Source organism: Lethenteron reissneri, chromosome 1 (genome assembly GCF_015708825.2).
Source record: "Lethenteron reissneri isolate LAM-NWPU_2019-01 chromosome 1, ASM1570882v1, whole genome shotgun sequence".
Lineage (NCBI taxonomy): Eukaryota > Metazoa > Chordata > Hyperoartia > Petromyzontiformes > Petromyzontidae > Lethenteron > Lethenteron reissneri.
In genome coordinates, this window is record NC_083779.1 from 8442175 (window position 1) to 8466858 (window position 24684).

Below are 24684 nucleotides of genomic sequence, written 5' to 3' on the forward strand. Positions count from 1 at the left end.
CCTCTCGTCCTCTGGCTTGAGATGGCTGCCACCTATGGGTCAGATGATTGCCTGCCACCATTAAGCAATTGGTAATTAAATATATTTTTTTTTCCCTAAAAAGTGTAAAGTTATGGAAAATAAATTGTCACGTACAACGAGTCTGTGTGCAAAATGTCAGCTCGATTGGATCACGGGAAGTGGGTTAAAAAACGACAGAAAGATTTGCACGGTCGTAAGCGTGCAAGCAAGCAAGCAAGTGAACTTAATATAAAGGATTTAAAAAAAGGTGTCAGTTTTGTTGCCAGATAAAAGGGTAAAAAAACAATAATTTTGCTGCTGGCAAAAGAGGTTCGAATCTCAATGCACGTGGAGGGAGAAGAAAAAATCCACGGGGGGAGAGCGAGAGACGCAGACACGTGGGTGGAGGCACCGAGGGATTGGTGGATCACGCAGATGTTGAGAAGGGGGGCAGCCATAAATGACGTCACGCACCTGGTGGGGGAGGGGGGTTTGAGAAATTTGACGTCGCATCAAAATGCGCAACTTTAAATAAATATAGACAACACGTTCTACTTGATTAAATAGACTTTTTAATAAATGTTTTCTCCTGCAACATCAGAGTGCAGCGCCACATTAAATACGCACTACAATGACAATAGTTTAAAGCGATTTGAAGCATAGTAGTAGGTTTTTACCCTTTCAACTGGTACAAAAACTGACACCTTTATACAAGGCATCATGTTTGCAATAACCACAACACAAGCAGTCAAATTGCAAACAAAAAGAAACAACTCTGAAAATGTGTTGTGGTTATTGCAAACATGATGCCTTGTATAAAGTTGTCAGTTTTTGTACCAGTTGAAAGGGTAAAAACCTACTACTATATTTTGCCACCGGTAAAGGAGGTCTCATAGTGTAAACGATTTGAAGCATGTTTTATTTTCAAAATGTAAATATGGTTTTGGGGGGGGGGGGGGGCAGAGCTTTGTGACGTCATATTTGAGGGGGGGGGGTCTGACTTTTTGTGACGCCGCGTGACGAGGGGGGGGGGGCGGTCAAAAATCGTCCAAAATCGCGTGACGTCATTTATGGACGGCCCCTGACCAGCAAACACATGGAGACGCGTATCGATTGGCTGAAAGCATCTGCACGCGTGGAGGACCACAGAACTTGGGGCAATCGTTGACCACCGCTCTCACCGAGAGCGAAGAGCGCCACGTCACAATTGGTGTGACGTCATGTCCCCCTCCCCGGTTGCCGCAGCGTCGGCCGCATTGGAAACGTTTCAAATGACGTCACGGCAATCGACAAACGACCTTCCGGCACGTGCGCGGCGGTGACGTCACCACATTCCTCCTTTGACGCGTTGACGTCATGACCTCTAAAGATGAGGTCGCGCGCTGCGCATGCGCACAACGACTTGGGCGACAATGGCAGGAACGGCATGCGCAGCGGTGAGCAGCGGGTGTCTATGTGTGTGTGTGTCTCTGTGTGTGTGTAGTGTGTGTGTGTGTCTGTGTGTGTGTCTGTGTGTGTGTGTGTCTGTGTGTGTGTGTAGTGTGTGTGTGTCTGTGTGTGTCTGTGTGTGTGTGTCTGTGTGTGTGTAGTGTGTGTCTGTGTGTGTGTGTGTCTCTGTGTGTGTGTAGTGTGTGTGTCTGTGTGTGTCTGTGTGTGTGTCTGTGTGTGTGTGTCTATGTGTGTGTGTGGGTGTGTGTCTATGTGTGTGTCTGTGTGTGTGTCTCTGTGTGTGTGTAGTGGTGTGTCTGTGTGTGTCTGTGTGTGTCTGTGTGTGTGTGTCTAGTGTGTGTGTAGTGTGTGTGTCTAGTGTGTATGTCTGTGTGTGTGTCTGTGGTGTGTAGTGTGTGTGTAGTGTGTGTGTGTAGTGTGTGTGTCTGCGTGTGTGTAGTGTGTGTGTCTAGTGTGTGTAGTGTGTGTGTAGTGTGTGTGTAGTGTGTGTAGTGTGTGTCTGTGTGTCGTGTGTGTGTGTCTGTGTGTGTGTCTAGACTCTAGTGTGTGTGTGTGTCTAGTGTGGTGTCTAGTGTGTGTGTGTCGTGTGTCTGTGTAGTGTGTGTCTGTGTGTGTCTGTGTGTATCGTGTGTGTGTGTCTGTGTGTGTGTCTAGACTCTAGTGTGTGTGTGTCTGTAGTGTGTGTGTCTAGTGTGCGTGTCTAGTGTGTGTGTGTCGTGTGTCTGTGTAGTGTGTGTGTCTAGTGTGTGTGTATATGTGTGTGTGTGTGTCTAGTGTGTGTGTCTGTGTGTGTGTCTAGACTCTAGTGTGTGTGTGTGTCGTGTGTCTGTGTAGTGTGTGTGTCTAGTGTGTGTGTCTATGTGTGTGTGTGTGTCTAGTGTGTGTGTCTGTGTGTGTGTCTAGACTCTAGTGTGTGTGTGTGTCGTGTGTCTGTGTAGTGTGTGTGTCTAGTGTGTGTGTCTATGTGTGTGTGTGTGTCTAGTGTGTGTGTCTGTGTGTGTGTCTAGACTCTAGTGTGTGTGTGTGTCTAGTGTGTGTGTCTAGTGTGTGTGTCTGTGTGTGTGTCTAGACTCTAGTGTGTGTGTGTGTCTAGTGTGTGTGTCTGTGTGTGTGTCTAGACTCTAGTGTGTGTGTGTGTCTAGTGTGTGTGTCTAGTGTGTGTGTGTCGTGTGTCTGTGTAGTGTGTGTGTCTAGTGTGTGTGTGTCGTGTGTCTGTGTAGTGTGTGTGTCTAGTGTGTGTGTCGTGTGTGTGGTGTTTATATCGTAGTCTCGTGGTAATTCATTGATCGACGCCCGGGTGCGATCAAGGGATGGCTCCCTATTGGTCAACCACGTTATGCATGCCGATGATTTGGTAATAGCTGCTCATTCAGAAGAGGAGTTGGAGACGCTGCTGCTGAGACTGGAGCGTGCCACTAAGAGGTGGGGGCCTTACCATCAGCCCCACCAAAACTAAGCACCTGCCTGGGTATTTTGTACCATCGGACATTCCACCCCCACAACTCCCAATCGGTGATGGGGCAGTTGTGGAGAGAGTGGAGAGTTTCCCATACCTGGGCAGTGTGCTTATGACCGGCTCCAGTTTAACAGCAGAGGTCTCACTCCGAATCAGTCGAGCGGCAATATCTTTTCATCGGTTGCGTAACGCTGTGTGGAAGCTAGCTGGTCTGTCGCTCCGCACGAAGCTTCAGGTCTTCTCGGCCACAGTCATTCCCTCCCTTCTCTACGCTTGCGAAACGTGGACCCCCCTAATGGAGCATCTTCGCCGGTTGGAAACATTTAGGCTGGCCTGCCTACGATCCATCCTGGGTTTAACCAGGCTGGATTGTGTGAGGAGCTCACAAATCCTTGAAAGATCTGGGCAAAGTCCCATCGGTGAGCTCCTCCGGCAGGCAAGGCTGCATTGGCTGGGTCATGTAGCCCGCATGCCCAGCCACCGCATGCCTAAACAGCTTTTGTTCGGCCGGATCGAGGGGGCTTAACGGGCGCGGCACGGCTAGAGAAGAGATGGAGTGATGTGGTACAGGAGGACGTGGAGCTGAGTGGACTTGCCGATGACCGGTACCAGCGGTGTCAAGATCGGCCTCTGTGGAGGAGGCTCGTGAAGGACGCTGCTGGGCAGTTGGAGGCAGTCGCCCTCCAACAACAACGGAGGGCGGAGGAGCGACGCTCACAACAACGAGCGGAGCGCCGGGTGCCTAAAGCACAGCAAGTTGGTACAGTAGGGGGCACAGGTGGTGCATCAGCCAGTCATCTCGGTCATCTCGGTCAGTCGACCCGTGGCACCTGCTGGGTCTGCCCCGTGACCTCCTGCCAGCAGGGCGTTCGACACTTCACGTGGCCTCAAGGTGCACATAGCCTGGCACAAGCGTCGTGGTGACGTCACCGCCACTTAGTGGCGAATGGCGGTTGTTGTGTGTCTAGACTCTAGTCTGTGTGTGTCTAGTGTGTGTGTGTCTAGTGTGTGTCTAGTGTGTGTGTAGTGTGTGTCTGTGTGTAGTGTGTGTGTCTAGTGTGTGTGTGTCTAGTGTGTGTGTAGTGTGTGTGTGTCTAGTGTGTGTGGTGTGTGTGTAATGTGTGTCTATGTGTGTGTGTCTAGTGTGTGTGTGTCTAGTGTGTGTGTGTCTAGTGTGTGTGTGTGTGTCTAGTGTGTGTGTCTAGTGTGTGTGTGTGTCTAGTGTGTGTGGTGTGTGTGTCTAGTGTGTGTGTGTAGTGTGTGTGTGTCTAGTGTGTGTGTGTCTGGTGTGTAGAACAGGAAACATCTTAAAGTGACTATGCGCAAACAGAAAAATCCAGGAAAAAACAGCAAAGTCTTCCAGAAAAAAAGCACCGTGTATCAACGCTGTGTGCAAAAATCCCAGTGGGATGCAAGTCAAACAATAACAACCATAGGACAATTTAGATTAAAGTCATCAGCCTAACTCTATACAACAACAAACAAATATGGCGAATCCAAAATGTTTTCGAAATCACCAAAATAAAGCTATAAAAACAACGTAACAGTGACCAATAGGACCAGGCAGGACCTCTCGTTGACTCGGCAATGACCAGGCCCTATAGTTGACTCGGTAACTGCCCGGTCCCACTAATTATCCCATTTCATAATAATTTCCGTCAGTTCACCAGCTGTCTAGGTGCTGCTCACGTGAAAACAGTGGGGCCCGTGCTCGTCAACGCGACGGACCACGGCGCGTCTCTCCGTCGGTGACGGTGACACCGACCCGCGTTTTTGTCGAGTTTGTTCATCGCCGCTGGGCGACTTGAGTCCACGGCCGCTGGGCCGCGTGGCCCTCGGCGGACGGACGGGGGGGCCACCTCCCACTTCAATGTCAATTCCGCGACGGGAGGTAACCGGGTGGGGGGGGGGGGTGTAACGGGGAGGGGTAATGGAGTAACTTAGAGAGGTATTGGGAGAGGTCAGAATCAGAATATTTATACCGGAGGAACCCGATGAGCTATGAGGATCTTCTTCTTGGTTCTTTCGGTAAAGTCGTCACGTAGAAGGGAAATAATAAAATAATAAAACATAATAAAATAATTCTCACGACGTTTCGGCCACAACGCAAGCAGCCGTCCTCAGGTGAAGACCAGGTCTGTCATTCAGACGCTGTCTTTCCGATAGACCTGTTCTTCACCTGAGGACGGCTGCTTGCGTTGTGGCCGAAACATCGTGAGAATTATTTGATTATGTTAAATTTTTATTATTTTATTATTTCCCTTCTACGTGACTTTACCGAAAGAACCAAGAAGATGAATCCCTGCAGTCACGAAAGCTTTATGAGGATCTTTTTAACAGATGTTCAGTAAGGTCGGGTAACGGGGGGGGGGGGGGGGGGGGGAGGTAACGAGGGGAGATACCGTGGAGACGTTAACGCGATTTCCCGTGGCAATAATAGCGCCGTCTCTGTTCCCAATAGCCGGGACGGGGTCAGGGTCACATCAACAACATGTTGATTGAATATCAACGTCAACCACAACAACCAGCTCCAATCGGGTACCGGGGGGGGGCTGTCACGCGGAACCCACAGTGACCCCCCCCCCCCCCACCTCAGTGCCGGAGAATCCTCGTAGCAAAAGTAAATCCATATGCTACGGGCTCCGCACTTTCAAGGGCCCCGCGCTAAATGCTTTCAAGCTATCAATTCCGGTTCAGTGATTCCGCACTTGCTCTATTGCTACAGTACTATACCGCCCTTTGACTTTTACGAACGACCGTGTGTTTCAGGTGAGCGATTTGTCGTATTATCTGGCTGTGTAGCAAATTAAAAATGCAATTACTTTACTATGCAAGTTAAACATTAATGTGTTTTAATATTTAAGTGTTTTTATTTTATTTAGCGCCCCTTCATAACATATGCTACAGGCCCCGTCCTAGCTTAATCCTGCCACTGCCTTCCCTCTGGCGGTGCAAGATAATCGAGTTGCCAGCATGGAGCTGAGTGAACAGATCGCTTACTGCAGTTGGCAGGGACCCCATTGGCTTAATTGAGACCCTGGCTTGGCAGGGAGAGCTGGGTTGATGTAAGAGTTTGACAGCAGACTATGTGACGGAGACCTCCGATGACAGCGGATGTAGCTGAGTGTATGTGCACATGGGTTTGGATGGGATCAGGGTTTAAAATTAGAACTGTTTTTACTTTACCAGGTACCAGGTACAGCTCTAGTTCAGAAGCGACCTGGCCACAAATGACAGTGGCTCATCACGTGGGAATTTATTGCGGCCAAAGACTCTTAAACGCGTGTTTCTAAATGTGGAGGGAAAATCCGGAGGACCCGGAGAAAAATCCACACGACCACGGGGAGAACGACGCAAACTTCAAACATAGGCGTCAGGGTCAGGATCGAACCCAAGACCTCCTGCACGCCAGGCGAGGCAGTTGACATCTCGCCACGGCGAATCAGAGGTCGCAACCGGGTACCCGATACCCGTACCCTACCCAATACCCGGCTACCCGTACCCGGCCGGGTTTGAACGGCAGTAGGGAGGACAAGGCGGATGATGCTACAGGGACCCTGGGATGACCAAGAGCTCGGTCGAGAGGGAGACCTGAGTTGATGGGGACCTGGGTTTCCACGGGATCTTGGTTTTAACGGTGACCTACGATAACGGAGATGCATCTGTGGCAGTTGTCCGCAACCAGAATAACAAGAGCCATTTTATTCATTAAAAAAACCAGCTCGGTATATCGGGAGCCGCCGCTGCACTGTGGCAAACACACGGGATGGCGGTCCCCGACATAGCGTCATCACGAAGCAGCGGCCCTTAGAGAGCCGCACGCACGCGGCTCCGTAGACCAGAGGTCGCAAGCGGGTTTTGATTCCTTACCCGTACCCGTACCCGGCCGCACCAGGGTCGCAAACAGGTACCCGTGCCCGTACCCGGCCGTATCCGTACCTACCCGATACCCAGCCGGGTATCGGGTAGGTACGGGTATCGTGTACCCGATTGCGACCTCTGGGATGAAGCCATGTTGCAGGCGCGGGTGGGTTGATTCTAGGAACTTGAATTGTGAGAAGAGACAAGACGTTGGGAAATGAGTGACAAACGATTACTCACCAGTGACTCACGGCCTACCCGTACCCGGCCGGGTACGGGTAGCCGGGTATCGGGTAGGGTACGGGTATCGGGGGGTACCCGGTTGCGACCTCTGCCGTAGACGCACGTCTTGTGGTGGTGCCGAGACTCGGGAGGCCTGGGAATGACAGGGCGACCTCGGCTGATGGGGAGGCCCCGGGCGTGAGCGGTGGCCCGCAGCTCGGTGACCCTGAGAGCCGACGGCGCTCCTCAAGGACAGCGGACGCGTCCTTGAGGAGGACGCGCGTCGTGTCTGTGTGTCTGTGCGTCTGTGCGTGTGTGTGGCCGCTATTATTAGCCGGCTTCTGCGCAACAGACTCCCTCGCGTGCCCGCGCTAAGGGTAATGATGTAGCTGCTCACCCCGAGCCCTCTGTGTCCTGACAGTGGCGTTGTCTTCGTGCTGTTTGCCTTTTGGCGTCCTCTGGTCTCGCGCCGTTTGAGACGAGGCTCTAAAGAAAGCTGCCTCTGGTGTGGACCAATCGGTTTCAAAGGCGACGCATCATCTACTGTCAGAGCGTGGTTTTTGATTGGCAAGTTTACCACAAGTGCTGTGTGGTTAATGCAGTCATGTGATTCCTTGCAAAAGGTTTCAGTTTTGTGTTTTAACGGTTTTATTGCCAGAAAGTGTTTGGCGTGTCTGTGTGTGTGTGTGACTTCATATATGCGTGTGTATTGGGCGCGGTGGTGTAGCGGTTCACACGCCGTGCTACGAACCTGACCATCCGAGTTTGATTCCCACTCACGGCCACCAACACCAGGGGCGATATTCTAAACCTGTCCTGGGCCCCCACTAGGTCGACTCGGCCACAAATGAAGTACCTGGTGCGATGCATAACTATCGCCACTCGGGAGACAAAGGCGGCCGGACACGGTCCTTGCCACACCACCCCCTCGTGTGCATTGCAAGTCAGGTAAAGGCTATATGGGGGATCTTTGTCTTTGTGTGCGTCGCTCAGATCTCACGGCTACTGAGGGGTGCCCAGCAGCGAGCAGGGGCGGCACCCGTCCGCTGGCAACATGCGTCCAGCAAGGTGAGCAGCTCGCTCTGCCCTCACCCCACCACTCGCCAGTTGCTCCCCACGCTCACCACGGCACCCCGACACTCGCCACCTCCCTCTCTAGCACGCACCACCGTCACCTGACACGCACCACCGTCACCTGACACGCACCACCGTCACCTGACACTCACCACCGTCACCTGACACTCACCACCGTCACCTGACACGCATCACCGTCACCTGACACGCACCACCGTCACCTGATACTCGCTGTCACTCCCCACCCTCCCCCCTGACCCTCGACCGGGTCCCCACAGGTGCCGCTCAGCACCGTCACGCTCATCCCGGGCGACGGCATCGGCCCCGAGATCTCCGCCGCCGTCGTCAAGATCTTCGACGCCGCTAGGGTAAGGGGGCGCGCCGCGGGGTCGCGCCGCGGGGTCGCTGAGGGGTCGCCGAGGGGTCGCTGCGGGGTCGCTGCGAGGTCGCTGCGGGGTCGCATCGCGGGGTCACTGCGGGGTCACCGCGGGGTCATGGCTCCGGAGTGGTGGAGCGACGCGGCCGTTGCTAAAAACCAATACCGATTGTTCGTAGTCATCGATTGCACGTGGTATGGGTGCCGTCGGTCTTATGGCGCTGCAGGGCGATCATCGCGCAGGAAGGCGCTGCTGGGTTTCACAGACACGGCCTGCGGTGGTTTCACAGTCGGTGGGGGGGTTATGAGGATGCGGTGTGATTTTTCAAATTTGGCAAATTTGCACCGCGCCACCCGGCACACGATGGCCCCCACTCGTGATGCTCACCGCTCTCTCCGCCGGCAGGCGCCGATCCAGTGGGAGGAGCGCAACGTGACGGCCATCCTCAGCTCGTCGGGCAAGTGGGTCATCCCCCCGGAGGCCAAGGAGTCGATGGATCGCAACAAGATGGGGCTGAAGGGTGAGAGAGCGACCCCCGCCCTGCGTGGCAGAGCGGACACTGTGCGGCACGTCGTTGTTTTTATCGGAGCGGTGTGCGTGGGGAGCGGTGTGTGTGCGTGGGGAGCGGTGTGTGTGTGGGGAGCGGTGTGTGTGCGTGGGGAGCGGTGTGTGTGCGTGTGGAGCGGTGTGTGTGTGTGGGGAGCGGTGTGTGTGTGTGTGTGGGGAGCGGCGTGTGTGTGTGTGGGGAGCGGTGTGTGTGTGTGTGGGGAGCGGTGTGTGTGTGTGTGGGGAGCGGTGTGTGTGTGTGTGGGGAGCGGTGTGTGTGTGTGTGGGGGGCGGTGTGTGTGTATGGGGCGCGGTGTGTGTGTGGGGAGCGGTAGGGTACGGCCACCACCGTGGCCGTGACGCGCCGTGGTGCGCTAACGACACACCACCGTAGGGCCCCTGAAGACGCCGGTGGCCGCGGGCCACCCGTCCATGAACCTGCTGCTGCGCAAGACCTTTGACCTGTACGCCAACGTGCGCCCGTGCGTGTCCATCGAGGGCTTCCGCACGCCCTACGACGACGTGGACCTGGTGACGATCCGCGAGAACACGGAGGGCGAGTACAGCGGCATCGAGCACGTGGTGCGGCCTGCCCCCACACGCACACACACACCGCTCTCCACACACACACCGCTCCCCACACACACACACACACACCGCTCCCCACACACACAACGCTCCCCACACACACACCGCTCCCCACACACACCACTCCCGCCGCACACACCGCTCCCCACACACACACCGCTCCCCACACACACACCGCTCCCCGCACACCGCTCCCCACACACCGCTCCCCACACACCGGTCCACGCACACACACACACACCGCTCCCCACACACATACACCGCTCCCCACACACACCATTCCCCCCGCACACACCGCTCCCCACACACACACCGCTCCCCGCACACCGCTCCCCACACACCGCTCCCCACACACCGCTCCACGCACACACCATGTCGCACCGCCACTACACGCCGACTCGTGCAACAACACGCCAACATGTACCCCACCAGGCCGTGTGCGGCTAGCACCGCCGTGCTGCGTGCTGCGTGCGTGGTGCTGCGTGCTGCGTGCTGCGTGCGTGGTGCTGCGTGCTGCGTGCTGCGTGCTGCGTGCTGCGTGCTGCGTGCTGCGTGCTGCGTGCTGCGTTATGCGTGCTGCAGTGCGTGGTGCTGGCCACCCACCCCCCTCGTGCGCCGCGCTAACGGCCTCCGCAGGCGTCCTCGCTAACGGCACTCGCGCCGGCCGTCTGCGCAGGCTAAGGCGGGGGGGGGGTCTTTTGTCCTTGCGCTCAGATCGTGGACGGCGTGGTGCAGAGCATCAAGCTGATCACGGAGCAGGCGAGCCGGCGCGTGGCGGAGTTCGCGTTTGAGTACGCGCGCAGCAACAAGCGTCACACCGTCACCGCCGTTCACAAGGCCAACATCATGTGAGCGCCGCGGCCGCGGCCAACCCCCGCTCCCCTTCCCCGAGTGAAGTGTGCCACGATCTGTCGAGAGTGGCGTGAGATGAGAGGGGAGAGGTGGGAGAGCGTGTGGGGTGGAGGGGAGTGGCGTGAGATGAGGGGGAGAGGTGGGAGAGAGCGGGTGGAGGGGAGTGGCGTGAGATGAGAGGGGAGAGGTGGGAGAGCGTGTGGGTGGAGGGGAGTGGAGTGAGATGAGGGAGAGAGGTGGGAGAGCGTGTGGGTGGAGGGGAGTGGAGTGAGATGAGAGGGGAGAGGTGGGAGAGCGTGTGGGTGGAGGGGAGTGGAGTGAGATAAGAGTGAACTTGCGGCTTTGCTTCAGGCAGAGTGCCGTTGTCCGTGCAATGACGCTGCGGACGCGCGACCGCACCGCGCGACCCCACCGCGTGACCCCACCGCGTAACCCCACCGCGCGACCCCACCGCGTGACCCCACCGCGCGACCCCACCGCGTGACCCCACCGCGTGACCCCACCGCGTAACCCCACCGCGCGACCCCACCGCGTAACCCCACCGCGCGACCCCACCGCGCGACCCCACCGCGTGACCCCACCGCGTGACCCCACCGCGTGACCCCACCACGTGACCCCACCGCGTGACCCCGGGCCCGTTGCCGTCCGTGCGTCTGCGTGCAGGCGCTTGTCGGACGGCCTCTTCCTGAAGAAGTGTCGCGAGGTCGCCGAGACCTTCAAGGACATCAAGTTCACGGAGATGTACCTGGACACTGTGTGCCTCAACGTGAGTCGTGGGTTGGACTGTGTGTTCTCTCCCCCTGGTCTGCGTGGGTTTACTCCGGGGTCCCTGGCTCCTTCCCACAGCTAAACCCACACACCCCGTGGAACTGCTATCGGCCAAACCACAGTGCTGAAAGAATTGACCTGCAAATCGCTGAATTGGCATCGCACAGAGCAGCAGCAGCGTCGTCCCCCTCTGCGAAAACTTGGCAGGACCCTCTTAAAAAAAAGAGTCTTGAGACTCGGCGATGATATCTTAGGTAAACAAGCAGAACAATAACAACAACAACAACAACAGCAGCAACAACAATAATATCGTACAGCACGCGAACTTGCCGTGTGCCGTCCGCTGCTGGGGCGGTTGTAACCGGCGTGCTGCGTTGGCCGTCCACAGATGGTGCAGGACCCCACGCACTTCGACGTGCTGGTCATGCCCAACCTGTACGGGGACATCCTGAGGTGGGCGCACCGAGTCACGGCACACCACGTGATGCCTCGGTGCATCGCACAGCGCCGTGTGGCACTACGCTACATCGCACCACCCACTGTAACACACAGTGCCGTGTCCCCACCGTGTCCCCCCACCCACGTGGTTGTGAGTGCCACCCACTGACCCCCCCCGCCCCCGCCGCCCCCGCTGTTGCAGTGACCTGTGCGCGGGTCTCATCGGGGGCCTCGGGGTCACTCCCAGCGGCAACATCGGCACCAACGGCGTTGCCATCTTCGAGTCGGTGAGTGTGGGGCCGTCCGTACGGCCGCCGCCGCCACCGCCGCCGCACCACCACACCGTGTGTGTGCATGCTGAACTTCTTTTGCGCTGCACGTGGCAGACCGTGGTAATCGTGCGTGCGGGTGCTAATCACCACTACAACACCGCCACACCACTACCACACCACCACCACCACCACCGGTAATTAACGACGATAATCAACGCCGCCGACGACGACGTCGATAATAACGATCGCCTTCGCCCGCAGGTGCACGGCACGGCACCCGACATCGCCGGCAAGGACCTGGCGAACCCCACGGCGCTGCTCCTGAGCGCCGTGATGATGCTGCGCCACATGGGCCACACGGGCTACGCCCAGCGCATCGAGGCGGCCTGCTACGGCACCATCAAGGACGGCAAGGTACGGCGGCGATGGCGCCGGGTCGCACTAGTGTAGTGTATAGTGTACTATACTAGTACAGCACTAGGGTGTAGTGTATAGTCGTGTAGTGTATAGTAGTGTAGTGTATAGTGTAGTGTACTAGTACAGCACTAGTGTAGTGTATAGTGTAGTGTATAGTATACTAGACTAGTACAGCACTAGTGTATAGTGTAGTGTGTAGTGTAGTGTATAGTAGTGTAGTGTATAGTGTAGTATACTAGTACAGCACTAACCGGTTGTGTTGGAGAGCCAAGCCACAACATTTACCATCTGAGTACGACGTTTCGCCAGTAATTACAACGAGCTTCATCAGGCGACATGAAACATTTAAGGAAGGAGAGCGACATGAGAGGGGGAGAGGGAGGAGAGCGAGATGAGAGGGGGAGAGGGAGGAGAGCGAGATGAGAGGGGGGGAGAGAGAGGAGAGTGAGGGGAGAGGGGGAGAGGTAGGAGAGGGAGATGAGAGGGGGAGAGAGAGGAGAGGGAGATGAGAGGGGGAGAGGTAGGAGAGCGAGATGAGAGGGGGAGAGGTAGGAGAGCGAGATGAGAGGGGGAGAGGTAGGAGAGCGAGATGAGAGGGGGAGAGGGAGGAGAGTGAGATGAGAGGGCGAGAGGGAGGAGAGGGAGATGAGAGGGTGAGAGGTAGGAGAGCGAGATGAGAGGGGGAGAGGTAGGAGAGCGAGATGAGAGGGCGAGAGGGAGGAGAGGGAGATGAGAGGGTGAGAGGGAGGAGAGGGAGATGAGAGGGTGAGAGGGAGGAGAGGGAGATGAGAGGGCGAGAGGGAGGAGAGTGAGATGAGAGGGCGAGAGGGAGGAGAGGGAGATGAGAGGGTGAGAGGTAGGAGAGCGAGATGAGAGGGGGAGAGGTAGGAGAGCGAGATGAGAGGGCGAGAGGGAGGAGAGGGAGATGAGAGGGTGAGAGGGAGGAGAGGGAGATGAGAGGGTGAGAGGGAGGAGAGGGAGATGAGAGGGTGAGAGGGAGGAGAGGGAGATGAGAGGGTGAGAGGTAGGAGAGGGAGATGAGAGGGCGAGAGGTAGGAGAGTGAGGGGAGAGAGAGGAGAGTGAGGGGAGAGGGGGAGAGGTAGGAGAGCGAGATGAGAGGGCGAGAGGTAGGAGAGTGAGGGGAGAGAGAAGAGAGTGAGGGGAGAGGGTGAGAGGTAGCAAGAAGCAACTCCCCCAAAGGAAGTGCTCTCTCGATTCCGTTGATCTGTAAAACCCGGCCTGGTTTGTGGAAGGATCGGACGTATCTGCACCGTTTCCCCTCTCACGCCCCGCCCCTCGCCGCGTGTCCCGTGCCCCAGGTGCTCACGGGAGACCTGGGAGGGAAGGCAAAGTGCTCCGAGTTCACGGCCGAGATCTGCAGCCGCGTCAAGGACACGGAGTGACGTCAGCCTCGTCGTCGCCGCCACCGCGTTCCCACCCACCGCCTGGGCCGCCCCCTCCCTCCATCGTTGCGGCCAGCACGTGCGTGTAGGGCCCCTATTCTCTTGCATGCCCCATGGTTACTGACAAGGCCCCATGGTTACTGACAAGGCCGGCCGCCGCCGCCGCCGCCAAAGCCGAGAAGAGCTGGCCTAGGCTGCGGTCGCGGCGGCGGCGGTGGTCCTAGGTGGTTGATAATCGTCTAATACTGTCTGCATTTCCGGCAATTGTTCATTTTCGCGCAACACACGTACACACACGTGCACACACGTGCGCACACGTGCACACGCACGCACACGTACGCACACGCACGCACACATGCGCACGCACGCATTCACACGTACTGACCGCACGTACAGACGCACGCACAGACCGCACGCACAGACCGCACGCACTCCGAATAGGTGCTCGTCCGTCACGTTTCAGGCCTCCGTAAAGGTGGCCGCCACGCGTCGTCGTCGTCTTCTTCGTCTTAAGCAAACTTCCGTTCCGCAGGGGCCACGCGGCTTGCCTGACGCCGTCCGTCCTTCCACGCCAATTCCAGAGCCGTTGGGACTTCCGGTCCTTTCCGTTTCAAACGCCGCGCAGCTTTTCAACGACGTCCGTGCGACGTCGGAATTGTTCGTGTCTGAAACGCACAATCCGCGTGCCGTGTCGCGCCGGGGTCCAGAGGGAGAGAGAGGCCCCGGGGGGCCTTTGCCGTGTCTGTCCGCGAGGTGGGGGGCCCCCCCCACGCTCCCGTGGGCACGGAGGCCGCGTCGCGCGAGAAGCGTCGCGTCGCGTGGGTGCTCGTAGGTGGCGCGATGCAGCTCGGTGATGTTGCCAAACTCCACGAGTTTCGTTTTTGTCGGCGCCGCTGGTGCCGCCGATGGTGGTGGTGGTGATGGTGGTGATGGCGGTGGTGGTGGTTATGGTGGTGGAGCGGGCTGGACCAGAGCCATCAGCCCCAGCCGCCCCCCCCCCACCGCCCCCCCACCACTACTGCCCCCCACTACTCCCCACCCCCCACCACTACTCCCCCCCCACCTCCCCCCCACCCCCACCGTGCCATCGCCTTAATCTGCAAGGGGATAAACGTCACTCGCCCCTTCCCGTAACGAGACCTCAGTTCATTTCATTTCCGCCGCCAATCATTCCACTCCTCATCTGCCTCCTCCGCCGTGCTGTGACTAAAACACGGGGGGGCGAGCGCCGTTTATCCCGGGATTAAGGAGGGAACCTCAACCCAACAACAAAAGGGCACTTTTGTGATATAAAGATGGAATCCCCCCCACCCCCCCCCAATAGCCTTGAGCACACTGTTTGGGGCAAGTGCTCCGAACGAAGGCCGGCACTGACACACGACGAGGTGGGTGGCCAACAACACCCCCAGTGCTGGGGTTTTAACACCGCACCAGGTACTCAATTGAGGCCGAGTCGACCTAGGGGAGGGCCCAGGACCGGTTCAAACATTCGCCGCTGTGAGCAATGGTGACTGCCTCCTCCTCGAGTGGTCCGTGCAGTTCCAGGTCTTGGCTCCCCCGACTCCCCTGACTCCCTCCCCACCCTCCCAAGTCGTTTTACATCATTTCTCTCACTCCGTCTCTTGGCCGACGTCCCTTACGCCGGTTCAGCTTCCTCCATAACCCCCCCCCCACCTCTTGAGAATGTTTCCCGAAGGCGTTGACTCATGGGTTGTTGTAAATCGTTACAGAATCCATGCGTGTGCATGGTTACCCCCCCCCCCCTAACGTATTGAAAAATCTGTTTATATACAGGGCGCTTCAACAGAAATGTGAACACTTCTGAGAATTTGCAACGACACTACGTTGAATGTGCCGCCTCCGTGTTCTGGAGACCACCTGGAGAAGATTCCAGGCCACGTGTTGGAAACCCTTTCGACTGTTTGAAGCTATTAACATCACACTTGTTATCACGTTCTCTATTTAAAAACGATAGGCCCATATAAGTGTTCACATTTGTTTGAAGCACCCAGTGTGTGTGTGTGTATATGCTTTTTGAGTGGGTAGGGAGGGGATGGAGCTCATTTTAAATGGAACTCTGCGATGATGATGATGAAGATGATGAAGAGTAGTCCACTTGCGACTCCGCCGACCCCACTGATACGGCGGACGGGGTGAGAGCTTGTACGCACCGATTGTTGATCGTGGCCGACCAGCGCGGCTCCCCACCCATTGTCGTTTGCTGCTGCCGCTAAACGTAATAAGCACATAATAAAGAATCACGCGCGCTTCCCGCCTGCGTCTCCGTACGTGCGCGGCCGCGAGGCCGGTGACCCGGGTGCCCGGTTGGGTCACGGCTCACCGGCTCGCCGACGTGCCGCACCGCTGTGGCGGTGGCGGTGGGGTTCGGCGCCGTTGCCCGGATCGAGGGAAAGGAACGTGCACGCGGTTCCGAAGGAGAACGAGAAGAAGCTGGCGCCCGGTCGGCACGTGGAGCAAAACGTCGGACCTCGTTGCCCAACCTTAAACGAGGTGGGGGGAGGGGGGGAGCTGTACTGTGGAACAAGGTGGGGGACCCCCCCCCCCTTACCTCCCTCTCACCCCCTTCACCTGTAGAGCTCTCTCAACGCCCCAACGTGAAAGTGCGGTTAGAGCAGCTGCCGATTTTATCTCGACCGGTCTGCCTGCTTTGTTTTTTTCAAAGCTTTTCAGCCGCGATTGAAAGTTTCGATTTAAAGTTTTCGTGACTGCAGGGATTCATCTTCTTGGTTCTTTCGGTAAAGTCACGTAGAAAAAAAAAAGCTTCTTTATTTTATTATTTCCCTTCTACGTGACTTTACCAAAAGAACGAAGAATACGGTTGAAAGTGTTTACACAGCAGCCGCAGCAGCAGCAAAAACACAATGTCAACTTGTAACGATATTGCCACACGGCACAGGATTTGCTCGCTCTCAACAAGAAAGCGTCCACAGACAGCAGTCACGTGATGGGCCGGCACCAACAACTGCCCAAGCTCTGCAGTCCTCTACATTAAGGCGTTTCCAAGTCCACTTAATCAGTGTTTGCATTCAGGAAGCCGGATTTTTTTTTTCAAAAGCTACGCGTGCGAGGGGGAAACACCACCCCATACAGAGGGAACGGCCGAGGTCCACGTTTTTACGATAACCGCATTCTCCTGACAGAGCCAGGCTACAACTCCTCCTCGACCCACGGGGAAAGGGAGTTTCACAACACTCGCACGCTCCACCAGCCCTCGCTGCTGCCTGCACGGTGCCGAATTTCATCCAGCCACGTGCAGCGTGGCCACGGTTCGCCCCGTCCTCGACGAGGGTGGCGGTGATGCACGCTAACTCGTGAAGAGGATCCGGTGTGGCGTTTGCTCTGCAGGACCCAACAAACGCCGAATTGTGGACCACACATTCATCTTTAAAGGTTGCCCAAAAGCTTGGCGAAACCACAACCCAGAGCAACAATTACGTTGCTTTGCCTTCACCGCTCGCCCCCGTCGACTCCGCGCTTGCCCATTCAGTTCAGAACTTTCTGAAACGCGCGTTGTCGCAAGGCGATGCGTAATCCACGTGCAAGGCGCGGTTTGTTCCTAACCGGCAGTGCAATGTCGGCCACGGTGCAGCGGGTTTGTAAATGTGCTTTTATTTATAAGTTATTAAAACACAACATTATGGGCAAAGGCCTGGATACGAACGCGCGACAGACACGGGGGGGGGGGGGAGGTCAAAGGCAAGGTGGGGTCAAGGTCACAACGGGGAGGGGGGGGTCAAAGGCGAGGTCAAGCGCAAGGTCAACTCAAACAAGGCGCGACGTGCTACGCATTTCCCCAAACTCCCTGCGGTTATCGGTACCCAGCGCCAGAAACATGCGGTGAGAGCGGTGTTCTTCACTCATTTTCAGAGGGGGGCCACTTTCGCTGACAAGGCATCATCAGTGTGAGAGCCGCCACACATTTGAAACCATTGGGGGTTGACAGCAGCAGCATGATGATGATGACGGGCGGTGTTTTCACTCTTTGTGCATTGTCGGGGGGGGGGGGGGGAGGCGCACCTCAGGGGTCGCGCGAAGGCCCACCAGGAGCTCTCGTTTAAATTATTTGGCTGCTATAGATTTCCACCTGATGATGCCCTTCGATGCTGCCCTCCGTGACCCAACTCCAGAGCGGAGAGATGGGTTCCAATTTTTCAGGGCGGAATGGGTAAGGGACTCGGAGGTTCGTCCGCGCGGAAGGAGAGAGATGGGTGTGGAATCGGGGCGGTGGACCGTGTTGTGGCGAGATGAGACGCACGCTAGATCAACGAGGGCAGATGACCGAGACCGCCACTGGAGTGGCACCCATAGGGTAACAACCAAGGTGAAGAGAAGACCTAAAAGCCAGACACTGGTCCATAACAGGTTTTTTTTTGGGGGGTTAGATCACGTAAATGTGTCGTTAAACCCGCCACAGCCAATAAGTAATGTTTGTCACGGAAACAGAACGTGCCAATTCGCTACGAGTACAGCACACCGGTGTGTTGGAGAGCCAAGCCACATTAACAATCTGACGTTTTGCCAGTAATTACAACTAGCGTCATCACTACACACTGGCGATGACGAAACTGTACAATCACTCCTTGAAGGACGTGCCAACTATAACCCCCCAAAAACCTGAATCCAGTTTGTTTCGACACTTTATTAGGAGACTTGCAGGGGGGAGGACACACAACAATTCTACAACAGCTTGAAGGATCTTCTAGAAGGAAGCAATGTCATTGGTTTCACCCTTTGACCTTGACAGAAGGCGTCTGCAGCGAGGAAGGTGAAATCCCATCTCCCCCTCCCCGTCTCATTCGCTCTACACCCAGCTGGGGGTGAGACACAACTCCACTCCAGCTGGAGAAGGGGAGTGGGGTGGAAGGGGCAAGCCATCGCTTCCTTCTGTGAGACCGTGCTTCCAACATTGCTAGACTCCCACAGAGACCCACAGATTCACGAAGACCTCGCAACAGCGACATTCTGGGCCGAGGACATTGTGTAGATGTACGAGCGATCCCCGGTGTGCCTTCAGGGATCCTGTAACCGTGTACGAGGGGGGGGGTAACGCTCGCTCGACTGTCAGACACCCATGATGGAATCGGCTCCTGCCAGGCGCTAGGGGTGCCGTGTGGTGTTGCAGCAGAGGCTCGCAAGAGGCGGCAGCGGTTTGGGGTGGGTCGGATGGGGGGATGCCTCCGTCAAGCGTACGTATGTTGAACTTTAAACGTCGTACTCACATTGTAAATGTTGTGGATTTGCACTCCAACACACCGATGTTGCTGTCCTAGTAACGAATTGACGCGTTCTGTTTACGCGACACAACATGACCAATTGGCTGTGGTGGGTTTAACGACACACATTTACGCGATCTAACCCAAAAAACTACATTATGGATGTTGAACTTCTGTCGCGCCGTACGCAGCCGACCGTGCGAATCGGAGGTGCGGGCGAAGGACGACAACTAAACGCACAGATCAAAAATAAACATCGAGCCCGTGGATCGACCACCGCTCGAAGACGATGAGACATTTGAGTTTTTCTCGTGACATTTGTCGAGGACCGTCGCAGGGGTCCATCTCGCAGCGTTGTCGGAGGATCGTCGGGAAGTTGGCAACGCCGGGTGCCAGATGTCACCGCAAGGGGGGGGGGGGTGTGGAAGTGCAGCGGGAGTCGGCTTGCGGAGCCTCAGCAGCCCACCCAGGGGTCGAAGCCGCTCTTGCGGGACACGAAGGCGAGGCGGCGCGCCATGTCCGTGTCGTAGATGCGCTTGCAGGCCTCGAAGCTCTTGCGCTGGCGCTGGCGGCACGGCTTCTCAAAGTAGCGGCGCCTCCGAGCGTCCTCCAGCACCCGGTCGTGCGTCAGGATCCTGCGGTGGCGACACGGGACCCACGGCACGGGATTAAGAGGGGGTGGTGGGGGGGAGATTAGAGGGGGGGGGGGGTCAGGGAGTCAGGGATCATCGGGGCAGGGGTAGGGAAGCTGTTCCATCTCGTGGGCCGTATATGGGACTTTACACCCCTAATGGCGAGCCACCGTACGTGGACACGAACGTGAAGACAGAGATGGACCGCCACAGGGGCCCACAGACTTACACAGAGACCCATAGACTCTCACAGAGACCCACAGACTCGCACAGAGACCCACAGACTCGCACAGAGACCCACAGACTCGCACAGAGATCCACAGACTCGCAAAGGGGCCCACAGACTCGCACAGAGACCACAGACTCGCACAGAGACCCACAGACTCGCACAGAGATCCACAAACTCGCAAAGGGACCCACAGACTCGCAAAGGGACCCACAGACTCGCACAGAGACCCACAGAGACCCACAGACTCACACAGAGACCAACAGACTCACACAGAGACCAACAGACTCACAGAGACCCACAGACTCACACAGAGACCCACAGACACCCACAGACTCACACAGATACCCACAGACTCGCACAGAGACCCACAGACTCGCACAGAGACCCACAGACTCGCACAGAGACCCACAGACTCACACAGAGACCCACAGACGTCCACATACTTACACAGAGACCCACAGACACCCACAGAGACCCACAGACTCGCACAGAGACCCACAGACTCCCACCGAGAGCGGCTCCCACAGAGACCCACAGGCTCACACAGACTTACACAGAGACCCACAGACTCACACAGACAACCACAGACTTACACAGAGACTCACATTCTCCCACCGAGAGAGGCTCCCACAGAGACCCACAGACTTACACAGACTTACACAGAGACCCACAGACACCCACAGAGACCCACAGACTCACACAGATACCCATAGAGACCCACAGACACCCACAGACTTACACAGATACCCACAGACACCCACAGACCCACACAGAGACCCACAGACCCACACAGAGACCCACAGACTTACACAGAGACTCACAGACACCCACAGAGACCCACAGACTCACACAGAGACCCACAGACTCCCACCGAGAGAGGCTCCCACAGAAACCCACAGACTCACACAGACTTACACAGAGACCCACAGACTCACACAGACACCCACAGACTTACACAGAGACTCACATTCTCCCACCGAGAGAGGCTCCCACAGAGACCCACAGACACCCACAGACTTACACAGAGACCCACAGAAACCCACAGACTCACACAGATACCCATAGAGACCCACAGACACCCACAGACTCACACAGAGACCCACAGACTCACACAGACACCCACAGACACCCACACAGAGACCCACAGACTCACACAGAGACCACAGACTTACACAGAGACCCACAGACTCACACAGAGACCCACAGACTCACACAGAGACCCACAGACTCACACAGGGACCCATAGACTCACACAGAGACCACAGACTCACACAGGGACCCACAGACTCACACAGACACCCACAGACACCCACACAGAGACCCACAGACTCGCACAGAGACCCACAGACTCACACAGAGACCCACAGACTCGCACAGAGACCCATAGACTCACACAGAGACCCACAGACTCCCACAGAGACCCACAGACTCCCACAGAGACCCACAGACTCACACAGAGACCCACAGACTCACACAGAGACCCACAGACTGACACAGAGACCCACAGACTTACACAGAGACTCACATTCTCCCACCGAGAGAGGCTCCCACAGAGACCCACAGACTTACACAGACTTACACAGAGACCCACAGACACCCACAGAGACCCACAGACTCACACAGATACCCATAGAGACCCACAGACACCCACAGACTTACACAGATACCCACAGACACCCACAGACCCACACAGAGACCCACAGACCCACACAGAGACCCACAGACTTACACAGAGACTCACAGACACCCACAGAGACCCACAGACTCACACAGAGACCCACAGACTCCCACCGAGAGAGGCTCCCACAGAAACCCACAGACTCACACAGACTTACACAGAGACCCACAGACTCACACAGACACCCACAGACTTACACAGAGACTCACATTCTCCCACCGAGAGAGGCTCCCACAGAGACCCACAGACACCCACAGACTTACACAGAGACCCACAGAAACCCACAGACACCCACAGACTCACACAGAGACCCACAGACTCACACAGACACCCACAGACACCCACACAGAGACCCACAGACTCACACAGAGACCACAGACTTACACAGAGACCCACAGACTCACACAGAGACCCACAGACTCACACAGAGACCCACAGACTCACACAGGGACCCATAGACTCACACAGAGACCACAGACTCACACAGGGACCCACAGACTCACACAGACACCCACAGACACCCACACAGAGACCCACAGACTCGCACAGAGACCCACAGACTCACACAGAGACCCACAGACTCGCACAGAGACCCATAGACTCACACAGAGACCCACAGACTCCCACAGAGACCCACAGACTCCCACAGAGACCCACAGACTCACACAGAGACCCACAGACTCACACAGAGACCCACAGACTGACACAGAGACCCACAGACTCACACCGAGACCCACAGACTCCCACAGAGACCCACAGACTGACACAGAGACCCACAGACTCACACAGAGACCCACAGACTGACACAGAGACCCACAGACTCACACAGAGACCCACAGACTCGCACAGAGACCCACAGACTCACACAGAGACCCACAGACTGACACAGAGACCCACAGACTCGCACAGTGACCCACAGACTCGCACAGAGACCCACAGACTCGCACAGAGACCCACAGACTCGCACAGAGACCCACAGACTCACACCGAGAGGGGTTCCCACAGAGACCCCGCCAAGGTTGACTGAGCGCGGGGTGGAGGAGGCGACTCGACCCCGCAAGGGCGACAAGGCCCGAGGCCTGTGCGGACGAGCTCGTGGGGGGCCGGGTCCCCCAGGGGTCCCCCTCGGTGGCCCCAGGGAACCCCAGCGGTCTCCGGAGCTCAAGGGGGCCCAAGGGGGCCCAAGGGGATGAACTCCGCGGAGCGAGGCGCTACCCGGCGACCACGTGGTGCCCGAGGCCTAGCGCAGGCTTCCAGGTGTCCCTCTCGCGTGGGCCCCATTTGTGGGGTTCCCCGGCCCCCTTATCCCCTCAGCCCCCCCTCAGCACCCCTCTCAGCACCCCCTCTCAGCCCCCCTAATCCCCTTCACCTGTTGAGCAGCTTGTAGGCCGCGTCCACGTTGCCGCTGTGCACCATCACCGTGCGGGAGATGAACTTCGCGTGGGCCGCCATCGCCGCTGCTGCTGCCGCTGCTCTCTGGCCGGCAGAGGGCGCCCTGCCCGGCCCGCGAGGGTCACTCCACGTTCCTGCGGCGCGAATAAACGGAGTGGTAGCTCCTGCAATCTCTCATTTACTTGATGCAGCTGTCGTGGCTGTGACGGTGATACAGCTGTCGTGACTGTGACGGTGATACAGCTGTCGTGGCTGTGACGGTGATACAGCTGTCGTGACTGTGACGGTGATGCAGCTGTCGTGGCTGTGACGGTGATACAGCTGTCGTGACTGTGACGGTGATGCAGCTTGTCGTGGCTGTGACGCTGATACGCTGTCGTGACTGTGACGGTGATGCAGCTGTCGTGGCTGTGACGGTGATACAGCTGTCGTGGCTGTGACGGTGATACAGCTGTCGTGGACTGTGACGGTGATACAGCTGTCGTGGCTGTGACGGTGATACAGCTGTCGTGGCTGTGACGGTGATACAGCTGTCGTGGCTGTGACGGTGATACAGCTGTCGTGGCTGTGACGGTGATACAGCTGTCGTGGCTGTGACGGTGATACAGCTGTCGTGGCTGTGACGGTGATACAGCTGTCGTGACTGTGACGGTGATACAGCTGTCGTGGCTGTGACGGTGATACAGCTGTCGTGGCTGTGACGGTGATGCAGCTGTCGTGGCTGTGACGGTGATACAGCTGTCGTGGCTGTGACGGTGATACAGCTGTCGTGGCTGTGACGGTGATACAGCTGTCGTGGCTGTGACGGTGATACAGCTGTCGTGGCTGTGACGGTGATACAGCTGTCGTGGCTGTGACGGTGATACAGCTGTCGTGGCTGTGACGGTGATACAGCTGTCGTGGCTGTGACGGTGATACAGCTGTCGTGGCTGTGACGGTGATACAGCTGTCGTGGCTGTGACGGTGATGCAGCTGTCGTGGCTGTGACGGTGATACAGCTGTCGTGGCTGTGACGGTGATACAGCTGTCGTGGCTGTGTGACTGTGACGTGATACAGCTGTCGTGGCTGTGACGGTGATACAGCTGTCGTGGCTGTGACGGTGATGCAGCTGTCGTGGCTTGTGGACGGTGATGCAGCTGTCGTGGCTGTGACGGTGATGCAGCTGTCGTGGCTGTGACGGTGATGCAGCTGTCGTGGCTGTGACGGTGATACAGCTGTCGTGACTGTGACGGTGATACAGCTGTCGTGGCTGTGACCGGTGGATGTCAGCTGTCGTGGCTGTGACGGTGGATACAGCTGTCGTGGCTGTGAACGGTGATGCAGCTGTCGTGGCTGTGACGGTGATGCAGCTGTCGTGGCTGTGACGGTGGATGCAGCTGTCGTGGCTGTGACGGTGATACAGCTGTCGTGGCTGTGACGGTGATGCAGCTGTCGTGGCTAGTGACGGTGATCCAGCTGTCGTGGCTGTGACGGTGATGCAGCTGTTCGTGGCTGTGACGGTGATACAGCTGTCGTGGCTGTGACGGCTGATACAGCTGTCGTGGCTGTGACGGTGATACAGCGGTCGTGGCTGTGACGGTGATGCAGCTGTCGTGCTGTGCGGTGATACAGCTGTCGTGGCTGTGACGGTGATACAGCTGTCGTGGCTGTGACGGTGATACAGCTGTCGTGGCTGGACGGTGATGCAGCTGTCGTGACTGTGACGGTGATACAGCTGTCGTGGCTGTGACGGTGATACAGCTGTCGTGGCTGTGACGGTGATACAGCTGTCGTGGCTGTGACGGTGATACAGCT

At 57.0% G+C, this 24684-nt stretch overlaps 2 protein-coding genes across 2 annotated transcripts; one reads left to right on the forward strand and one right to left on the reverse strand.

The window, feature by feature from the left end:
- The first annotated feature begins 1358 nt into the window (after nt 1-1358).
- Nucleotides 1359-15991, forward strand: LOC133351959 (isocitrate dehydrogenase [NAD] subunit alpha, mitochondrial-like). Its single transcript, XM_061567642.1, has 11 exons — nt 1359-1436; nt 7982-8056; nt 8341-8430; nt 8845-8959; nt 9380-9567; nt 10288-10421; nt 11089-11191; nt 11582-11646; nt 11834-11918; nt 12165-12317; nt 13641-15991. The coding sequence occupies exons 1-11, from the start codon at nt 1389-1391 to the stop codon at nt 13722-13724; spliced, it is 1140 nt and encodes a 379-aa protein (XP_061423626.1). The 5' UTR covers nt 1359-1388; the 3' UTR covers nt 13725-15991.
- A 2966-nt stretch (nt 15992-18957) lies between these two features.
- MRPS21 (mitochondrial ribosomal protein S21) lies at nt 18958-23021 on the reverse strand. The gene is made up of 2 exons (XM_061579349.1): nt 22867-23021; nt 18958-19593 (listed from the first exon to the last, which is right to left on the reverse strand). Exons 1-2 carry the CDS (start codon nt 22947-22949, stop codon nt 19413-19415), a joined length of 264 nt encoding a protein of 87 aa, XP_061435333.1. The 5' UTR covers nt 22950-23021; the 3' UTR covers nt 18958-19412.
- Nucleotides 23022-24684: the final 1663 nt, after the last annotated feature.